Source organism: Acyrthosiphon pisum, chromosome X (genome assembly GCF_005508785.2).
Source record: "Acyrthosiphon pisum isolate AL4f chromosome X, pea_aphid_22Mar2018_4r6ur, whole genome shotgun sequence".
Classification (NCBI taxonomy): Eukaryota; Metazoa; Arthropoda; class Insecta; order Hemiptera; family Aphididae; genus Acyrthosiphon; species Acyrthosiphon pisum.
Window position 1 is genome coordinate 12558912 of NC_042493.1, and position 11348 is coordinate 12570259.

General features: G+C 30.6%; 1 protein-coding gene across 5 annotated transcripts in view; it reads right to left on the reverse strand.

The window, feature by feature from the left end:
- The window catches only part of LOC100576058, a 98527-nt gene that overhangs the window by 4678 nt on the left and 82501 nt on the right, over window positions 1-11348 (reverse strand). For all 5 annotated transcript variants that reach the window (XM_008183188.3, XM_029485949.1, XM_029485947.1 and 2 more), the window contains 3 exons: window positions 11220-11343; window positions 9958-10322; window positions 3051-3344 (listed from right to left, as the gene is read on the reverse strand). In XM_008183188.3, coding sequence (XP_008181410.2) covers window positions 3051-3344; window positions 9958-10322; window positions 11220-11343 — 783 coding nt within the window. The remainder of the gene's footprint in view (window positions 1-3050; window positions 3345-9957; window positions 10323-11219; window positions 11344-11348) is intronic.

The following is an 11348-nucleotide window of genomic DNA, read 5'->3' on the forward strand; positions in this document are numbered from 1 at the left end:
CATATTAATATATTTCTTAAATTCACAACAACTCGTTTGCGCACAAAACAGTAAACAATAAAAACCAGCTTTTAGGTACAGTTTTTGGTGTACAGGGTGTCTTAAGCTGCCCAACACGTTCAATATTATTGATATCAATGACCCGTTAATAAATATTGAAGTACCTTCAATACACCCAATACACGGTCAATAATATTCTCAATGTCAAATATCGAATAATAATATCGATCGTGTATGGGTCACTTTTTCAGACGGGAGTAAGACCGTATAGTCTTACACTTTAAGTCGACACTGATTTAAAAATAAATTCATTAAAAAAAAATAAAGAAAATACCCGTAGAACAGAAATATTAAAAAAACAAAATTTTTTGAAAAAAATATATTCAGATTACAAATCTAAAAAATTGATATTTTAACATTTTTGACGCAAACGCATACCAAACAATATTAAATATGTATTAACTGTAATTTGTGTAATTTGTAAATTTTAAATGACTTTTGTAAAAATGAATAAAGATTGTACCTAATTTATTGTAGTTTATAAATTGTAATGACTTGTAAAAATGATTGTACCTACCTAATTTATTATAATTTGACAAAATTTTGAAAAATGTTTCTAAGGAAGCTGTTCTAAAATAAATAGCTAAAACAACATTTTTAAACCCGCCAGTCTATAACATCAGAATATGGTGAGACATAAAGTCCTAAGCCTTTTAAAGAGTGAAGGAAAATGTTGTTTGACTATAATAATTATTATCCACTATCAGTGTTGACCAAATTGAAAATATGGAGGTACGCAGATTATGTACATCCTATACGTGCATAAATTTCTTTGAAAAAAGGTTTCTATTGTTCAAAAATTGTGCGCAAATGAGTTGTAGCCGATTTTGATTCTAAAAAAATATTAGAATTCCGCAGAAAGATATCTGTAGATCGTACGAAACATTTTCCGTTTTTAATATTAATATTAATTTTAATTATGATTCGAAAAAGTTGATATTTTCAAGTTTTCAATTACAGTTCACAATAATATAAAATTTAGTTCGTACAAAGTACTTCGTAGGATCTATAGACAATTTTCTAGTGAGTGAATTTTTTTCAGAATCAAAATTGGACAACGTTAACTAACTTTAATTTTGTCAATACTTAAAGTCTTTTCAGCTGAAATTGGCAGCAGCAGAGAGGCCCCTTAAGTAAATGCATACATATTCCTTATACACACACACAGGCATACAGGACGTCAGCACATGAAACACATAAAGAATAATTATGTCTCCGCACTCTCTCGAAATTCGATCAGACACTTTGCAAAATTACACAAATGCTCTAACAGTGGTCCTTACATTGCTACGTACAAGATACAACCAAAAGCGGATCTTGGTATCTTACCGTTACGTCTAACCGATGCATGCTAATAACGAAGTGATTACGCCAAAATCGTTCTATATTATATTTATTTATTTATTTATTTATTTATTTATTTATATACATAATGATCGGAGAAAATCGACACGCGAGCTAGTCTCTCAGTGAAAATCTCAAGACACATCGTCCTCACTAGTATGCACTTCGACAATATTTTTACCATTCAAACTAAAGTGTTCACACTTTTATGTATATTCAAGCCTCCTGTATCATAATCATACAATTAATTATCTTGCACTATTAACTAAATACGTTTGGTAAGTTTATTATTCATCTCACTCCTTATTTAGTTACTTAACCACAGAATATACAGTTTATTGACTATTATAGTATTATCGTAATTTAGTATTCATAGTTATAATATCATTATATCATTATAATTTGATAATAAACACAGTTCACTATATTTTAGTATATACCTAACTATCTGAGTATATTATTAAGCGCTCACTTACTGAAATTACATTCAGTAAATTATTGATAATGTATGGTAGACACGTATGTAGCGATGTTAAAAGCTTAAGATAATAGTCACGGCCAAAATCATAATAAGTGAATGCCTGCATATAATTATTGGTGTTTAAATCATTTCAATACCATACATAGAACTCAGGAGAATAAAATCTCAGGATATATTAGGTATTAAATACATATACCTGTCAAAACACTTAATAATTATTATACATTATACACGTATATACGTCGCAGTGACATTGAGCATTGAAATCAACGAATCCACGAATCTACGAATCTAGCTACTTAGTAGGTAAGTAAATTAAAATATTCCATATAATATTTTCATGCACACACATGATACACAATAAAATAAATAGAATAATAGTTGATACACCCTTTGGCGTCTAAACTAATTAAATAAAATCACTAATTAACCTTAAATCACGTCAAAATGCGTAAGCACACATGCACGCTCAGTCAGTGCTCGAAATGTGGGAGGGGGGTTACGGATGGATACCATTCTTCTACTTATTTGTTAGATGAAGAATAGAAAAATGTTATGATGATATCAGAAATTCTGAACTGTGAGGCATCCCTCCACTAACCTTGAGTAATTTTGACCACTGTCTATAATAGTCCCTCCAATCATTTATATTATTATACATTTAAGCAGGGGTCGTTGCGGCGTCTATAATTCTCTAGTGGACTCTTACAACTGTTCTCACTGACTGACTATCAAAACATTTTGATTTATAAAAATGTTCCAATTTTCTGATAGAAATTGAATCTAGTTGGTACTTTTGGGAGGTAGTTTCTTATTCAAAACAAATTTTTGAAAAAATTGATTTTATTTTTTGGAGTAACTCAAAAATTAATAACCGTAGAACTAAGAAATTAATTGTAATATCATTTTCAATGAATAGTTACAATTTTGAAATATTTTGACTCTTTTTGAGCTAGTCATAGCCTTGAGAAATTTTTAGAAAGTAATTCTAATTTCTTTGTTTATTGATTATTAATTCATTTCAAATTGCCATTTTTTTTTCCAAATCCCAATTACAATAATATAATTTTCAATCATTTTTTAATTTTCTTTGAAACCGTAAGGATTTGTAGGACCCGTTGTATATTAGGGATGAAAAAAAATATAAATATTAAAATTAGCTTACCTCGCTAGTAATGACTTCTTCATAAATAGCTTTAGCTAAATATTGGTACAATTCTTTATATTTATTTTTATCCGAATCCATAACATATAATCTATAAAGTAGAATATTTATTTCTATCTTATTAATGTATGGACAGTTTGATTTATTTCTCAGAGAATTTAGGTCTTTCAACATATTTGATTTTTTTTCATTCATGTATGTGTCTAATGTTTTCGACGTTTCTGTTTTTAAATTACTAAAATTCCAACCACCAGGCCAAGAATTAACTTCCCAACTGTTATTGGCTAATAGAATCTGAAAATAAAAATTTGTCAATTAATTATATTCCTTGTTTTTAATTGATAATTAATTAATTGCATTTTATCTTAGAATTATTCATGAGGAATGAATTCACTAATTTTTAGGATATGGTTTTTTTAAATACATCTTATAACTATATTTTGGGTAGAATAAATCGTGATTCGACAATGTTCATGCCATGATCATAAAAGTAATATTTACTAATTTTTAAGACTGGGAATTTACAAGGTAAAACTTACGTTAAATTATGTAATGCAATCTCACCGGCACCCCGCACTGACGCCTTCGACGACCTACCGGGTGTTGGGTTTTCGCCGTGCGGTTTGTGTGCGCGTGAACTCGGAACAATCTAAGTCCCCCACCTCTCCTTATTATATGGCTTCCCGTGATTATACGAACGCGCGATCGGCAATTGAGTAAATATACAATTAATTTATTAGTAATAAAATGTACGCTGGCTGAAAAGTGTGTCAATCTGTATTACCATTGTGGTCATATTTGCGTTGAGATTGTTATTTTTGTATACAAATATAATATTTATACACCGTATACGCCGTAGAGGCATGTGTATACCTACATCGGGTAATGTACTATAATATATTATATTTACTTGTACATGGCGGCCGGCATTATTTTTTACATATTCGTTTTATATTATAATCTGTGTCATATGACACGTAGCTCCCATACTCTTTTAGATTCTTAGTGGAACGATGAATGTATTGATTTTACAATGATGTGTGTTTTTTTTTATTTTCTATTTTTTTTTTGTGTCTGTCATCACCTTTTAGATTACCAACAGTAAAAGTGCTTGGATTTTCTTCAACAGTATCTTTTCTGAGAGGAAAGTGAATCTAGTTGTTACTTTGGGGGGTCAAAATTAAAAATTCCCCAGTAGTTTTCAAAAGCAACGTGAAAAAAAAAAGAAAAACTAAGAAAAAACGGGAATTTTTACGCAAAATCTGTTTTCGAGAAAATCGATTTTGGTTTTTTGTGCAACTCTAAAAAAAATGACCGTAGGTACATACAATTTTGACTGAGTGTTTAAATTTTCATTTTCTATACACCATAACACTTTCTAAATATTTTGACTTATTTTGAGCTGTTTATGGACATTTGTAGTTTGTAGTTTTTTTATTTTTTTTTTCTATAAATATCAATAAAATTTTATTTGTTGGTTAAAAAAGCTTGAAAAATTAGTAAAAGGTTCCTATTATATTGTTTCAAAGGCGGATGAAAAAAATTAAAAATCCATAGCCACAATTTTTTTTTATAAGCATCTAAAGTTCAAATATTGACAAAATACGTAAAAATGACAAAACTTTGCAAATTATTTTGAGTTAGAAATTCATGAAATTAATTTGTAAATTAATTATATTCCTTGTTTTTAATTGATATTTAATTAATTGCATTTTATTTTAGAATTGTTCATGAGGAATGAATTCACTAAATTATAAATACATCTTATAACTATATTTTGGGTAGAATAAAACGTGATTCGATAATGTTCATGCCATGATAATACAGTTTTCATTGATTAATAGTCATCATACTTAGTGGGACTTTATTAAAATGACTTTATTTGTAATATTTACTAATTTTTAAGACTGGAAATGTACGAAGTAAACATTTACGTTAAATTACTTTTAACCTAGTTACATTATATTAAGTTCTTTTGTTATTTAAAAGTAAATTGTAACTTTTTTTTTTTTATTTTTATTAAAAGAATAATTATACAATCTATACAAACATTTTATACAATAAGTAATTTTTTTGATGGAGAATAGCGTTGATATAACAGAGAGGGAAGGAACTCAGTAGTACCATCCGACAGATCATGCAAGGAAATCTCTAGGCCAAGATCGTTTCAGTCTTCTTCTAGGATTATCGGGAATTGTACAAGAAGACAGGCGTTTAATTAATGGATTAGTATGGTAATTTACCTTAGAATGGAATGAGAGGAAGTGGGATTTGGTTAGCTGAGAAAGTGTGGGAACGTTTAAGTCTTTGTGAAGATTGGCGTTTTTTATATACCAAGGGGCAGAAACGATTTGACGAAGACATATTGATTGGAAGGCTTGTATAGCTCGCAGATTTGAGGGTTTCGCGGAGCCCCATATCTGGATGCCATATGCCCATACTGGTCTTAAAATAGCTTTGTAAATTAACAATTTATTGCTGATGTTTAGTTTGGAGCGGAGAAGTGGACGGAGTAAGTGAAGTCTAGAGTTTACAGATTTCGTTTTGTTTTTGAGGTGTTGAGCCCAGGTGAGTCGTTTATCAAACGTTAGGCCCAGGTATTTGACTACAGCGGTTGTTGGAATTAAGTTATTATTGAATGAAACTGGAGGGCAGTCTCCAGGTCTTAGTGAAAAGGTAATAAAGGAGGATTTGGAGTCATTTATTTTTATTTTCCATTTTTTTGACCAGATCTGGATCATGTTTAGATGATTTTGTAACCTATCAGACACAGTTTGAGGGTTGTCATTTGAGGCCAGGTTTATTATATCGTCGGTGTATGTGCCTAATTATGTATGTAAAGTTTTCGGAGTGTCAAATATGGTGTAAAGGAAAGGCGCTATGTCGCTTCCTTGAGGGACGCCAGCCAAAATAGGAAAGCTGACCGAGTAGCTGTTGTTCACTCTAACTGAGAAGGTTCGATTTTCAAGATAAGGCTTGATTATAAGGTAATATGGAGCAGTGAGAAATGTTTTAAGTTTATAGATTATGCCATCGTGCCACACTCTGTTGAAGGCTTGGGCCACGTCTAGCAGGACGGCAGCACAGTAGTGCTTGAATTCCATACTAGTAGATATTAAGTCGACAGTACGAAGGAGTTGGTGGGTGGTTGAGTGTTTAGCCCTGAACCCAAATTGGTGATGTGGAATGATGATAGCTTTGTCTGATAGTGGTAGAAGTCTTTTCAGAAGTATTTTTTCAAACATTTTTGAGAAGGTAGGAAGGAGGTTTATTGGTCTATAAGAGGTGGGAAGTTGCGGTGGCTTGTCGGGCTTAGAGATAAGAATTATATTTGAATGTTTCCAGATACTAGGGATGTAAGATAGGCGAAGTAATGAGTTGAATATGAGGGTGAGAAAGAGGACAGCTTTGTTAGGGAGATTTTTGACTATGAAGTTACTGATCAAGTCGTGGCCTGGGGCTTTTCTTGTCGGAAGTTTTTTTATAATGTGCATTACTTCGCCTAGGCTAGTGTGCTTAGCAGGGAGAGCCATAGGAAGGGGAGAATTTAGTGATTGCTCAATACGTGTGAGTTGAGTTTGGTTTGGACAGATGTCATGTGACTTGAAAACATTAGCGAGGTGGGATGCAAAAACGTTTGCTTTTTCGGTGTCTGAGGTGGCCCATGTATTATCAGAATTGCGAATTGAGGGAGGTGGCTGCTTGTGATTTAATAATTTTTTTGTAGCCTTCCACAATGACGAATCTTTGGTTGAGAGGTTTTGAATGTAGGAATGATAACTTTCATTTTTGTGATTTTGGAAAGCTCTGGTTAGCTGGTTTTTAAGTAATTAAGTCTGGCTTTGTCTATGGGGTATTTTAATCTTTGCCATTGAGCTCTAGCTCTACGCTTTTCTGCTATTAAACTTCGGATGTGAGGAGGAATTTTCGAGTTTTTTATGGGATGGAGGTTGTATTCTGAGGAGGCCATGGCAGCATTTTGGATTGTGGTGGTTAAAAATTGAACGGCTTGTTCTATTTCAAGAGTAGTTTTTAAGGAGAGTTTAAGGCTAATTTTGTCGGAGACTATGTTTCTAAATTTAGTCCAATTTGATCTGCCAGGGGTGAGAGATGATCTAGTTAATTTAATAGACCTGGCGCCGAGCTCCATAAAAATCGGGGTGTGATCAGATGAGAGATCGTCTAGGTTTGTTATATTTGTATTTAGGTGGTTTGGGGTTTTTGCGATGAATATGTCGAGGATATCGGGTAGTCTATTACTATGAGAAGGCCAGTAAGTAGGACTGGGGGGGGGGGGGTAGTACTGAGTAATTTTTTTAAGTTAAGACATGATTGAGTGTTCTACCTCTTGTACTAGCTGATCTATTTCCCCAGGTGGGGTGTTTAGAGTTGAGATCACCTCCTACTATAAATTGTTGCCCTAGTTTGGAAAAGTAGTTTTTAAAATTTTCAGTAGTTATTTTTGCACCCGGGGGACAGTATATGGAAGATATAGTAATTTAGTTATGGTTTTCAAGGTTGATTGATATATTAGTGGCTTGAAGATAGTTTTCAGAGTATGGGTAAGTGGGTGATGGGATAAGTTGTTTTTTTATATAAATGGCGGATCCAGCATGAGCTGTACCGTCAGGGTGGCAAGCGTGGTAAACTTGGTATCCAGGTATTATTACAAAAGATTTTGGAATGAAGTGGGTCTCGGAAATTGTGATGATGAAATTGTAACTTGAAGAATAAAATTCTTTTGGTTGCAGTCCGTGATATTCCGTTATTTATAAGTTAGTTACTTTTATATAAATGTTAAGATTTTTTTTCTAATTCAACCTATCAGATTTAAAACAATTTTTGTACTATGCAAATAATAAATTGTATTAATAGAGAAAAAATTAACTGTATTAATATTGTATTTGTATGTATTAATATTTTAAATACGAAATTGTATACAGTTGAAGTGTATTTCTGGATTTAAATATTGATAAAAATAACATATAATATTATTATATAAATACAAATGTATATAAATTTCCAATTCATTAATTTTTCATTTGTGTAAAACATCTCAAGCCTGTGTAAAACACATTCATTTTAAATCTCTCAAATACAATACATTCAGATACCCAATATCAGTTTACCATATTATAAATATTAAACATGGATTACACAAAATTATGGACTTATTCACACTACGGCACGTCAGTTTAAAAGTTAACAATAATAATGTATTATGATTTAAGTGCACGGATTTTGATGTATTTTTTTTCTGGAATGGTTTACATGATGCTTTTCAAGATAAAAATCTGTTTCAATTACACATTATGCTTACAATAAACTTTTTTTGCATTTTTCAAAATGTTGAGGTTTATTTGCATTTTAAGCATTTTAGCGGATTATTTATTTTATTAGGCCGAGCGCCGGTAATGGTCACCGGTAGTATTGCCAACATTACGGCTGCCAGCGCGCAGCGTCCATGAACATGGTTACTGCGGCGGTCAGCCGAGCGTGACCACCGACAGCGGCAATTCTGTTATCACACGGATCGAACACAAACACTAAATCAATAATAACATAATGATAGAATATTACTTAATTTACAACATCATTTAAGACTAAATATACATTTCTTTTGAAAATATTTCGTGACATAAAGAAAAAATCTACATGATCGACAACAAGATTTGCTAGATAAGCTCTAGGAAAGTAAGAAGTGGAGCTGTAATTATTAATATAAAATGGAACATGAAATAAGTTTGATTTTCTTAAACAGTGATTTGCTATATTAAATTCAATCATAGAGAGCAAATCTGGGGGAAAAATGTGACCATTTAACAAATCGTATAATATAAACATAATATCAGCAACCTTTCTTCTTACTTCACAAGATACAAAGCTCAATTCACTCATTCGAAAATTGTACGAGTTCTTTGAAATAACTGGAATATTTAATTTGTAACACAATAGCTTTAAGAATTTAAGTTGTACCTACATTTTCAAATATATTAATGAAAGTGATGTAACTAGGTGACCAGACTATTGATCCAAACTCAAGATGAGATCTAACAAGCGCAAAATAAAGTTTTCAAGGCATTTATATTTTTAAATTAACTGTGTTTCTGTTGATAATGCCAAGCATCTTAAAGGATTTTTTAGTAATAGTATTAATGTGAGTAGTAAAAGTCAAATTGTAATCAATAATAATCTCTAAATCTCTAATAGAAGTTGTTCTTGTAACGGAACAATTATAAATGTTGTAATCAAAGCTAATAGGATTATCGATGCGTGAAAAAGTAATAACATTACATTTGTTTATATTTAGATATAAACTATTTTGGTGAGTCCATATTACAAACTTATCCAAGTTAGCTTGCAAATTTAAAACATTTGATGGAGAATAAATTGTAGAAAAAATGTTTGCGTCATCAGCAAATAGCAGTATATCAACAGTGTTATCAAAAATAGAGGGCAAATCATTAATGAACATTATGAATAAAAGAGGTCCTAAATGGGAACCTTGAAGTACACCAGAACTTACTAAGAAGTAGAGAGATACACTATGTGATACTTTAACCGCTTGAGTTCGACAGTTTAAATAGGACCATAACCAATTTGTCCAAAAGTTGACAAAAAAGTGTCCATGAACATCAAATGTAGATATTTTTTTAAGAATTAGGTGATGTTGAACATTATCGAAAGCTTTCTGGAAGTCAGTATAAATTGAATCTAACTGGACACGATTATTTAAGGCTTTAAGTATTTTGGATTGGTAAAGTAGGATGTTAGTTTCCCATAACCTTCATTAAAAGAAAACTTTTTTTTGAACATGACAAAACTTAATATACAAGGTTTGATAGTAACATAACTTAACGACATAAATAAATTTGTATAAATTATAATTAGTAATGTTTGTAATTACTTTGGCGTCCTGTTTATTTTTCAGATACTTTAAGTGGTCATCATTTCCACCAATATTTTTGCTAAATTCGTCTGCTAATCCTATATATTCTTTTAATATTTCTTGATACTTTCTTGAATGATTTGAAGTATCACAAAGTACTCCATATAATTCAGCTAACCACTTATAAGCTATAAAAACGTTCATAGCTTTTTTATCGGGCATCGAATATGTTAAATTGGATAATGAATCCACCATTTTCTCAGTATAATTTTCTGTATCAATTTCTTCAGATTCGGATTTATTTTCTTTTTCTGTTTTATTATTTTCGCTTTTTTCTTTTTCCTTATTTAAAACTTTGACGAAATATTTCAAAACCTTAATTGCTTTGAAATAAAATAAACTATTAGTCAAAAACTTTTGATTAAAAACAATAATTAATCATCAAGTGCATTCAGTGCAAAAAATATATCATTGTAAATTACTAATATTAATAAAGTGATGAGGATGGTTTGAATTAAATATTATTATTTTATAATATACACAATATTATCATGGTTTATCATTTTTGTGATCATATTATTGCCATAATTATAAGGCTGGGATTTCGATGCACTTTGCATTATTTTTCCAAAGTGATGCTCATTTTATATTAACATATACTTTCCATGTATTTTTGAATCAGAGTAAGAAGTTTTTAAATTACATTTTCTGATGATTTTCAATGTTAAGATAATTATTATTATTATTATTATTATTATTATTATTATCGGTTAATAGTAGTGTGAAAATCAAACGCTCACGGGCCCTACCAGGCATTGCCTAATAGTAGTCAAATCTGTTATTGACTTCCGTCTATATTGTTCAGTACGAATTTTACTCTCGCTGAACAGAGTATATGTATACATAGAAACGTAGATTAATACTATATTTATTCCAGGTAACAGAAAATAGTTTATTAGTTTTGCTGAACTTGATAAGATATAAAAATAAAAATAAGATAATAGGTATGTTTCATATTTAATATTAAAATGATATAAATTTACCATATATTATAGTAAACATGATTGTTAATAAAACACAAAGTAATGAATTGGAAAAGAATGGTATTTAAAGAGAAAAAAAAAAGTGATGACTATTGTAACTACCTAATTTAACAATAATTTATGTAGAAACGTCCTAACATGAAATTTATTTTATTTAGTCCATACAATAAAATACGAATGATTGTAATTTATAATAATAGTTGAATGATTAAGACAGTATTATATTACAGTATATACCAGTTTCGATAGTCTTAATATGTGTTGTATATTTTCTTGGGTCAAGTTCGGCAATATCTATTGCTGAAGTCACAATTACATGCAATATCCTTTCATTAATTATACCGTCCTTTGTTGATAGATTCTGAA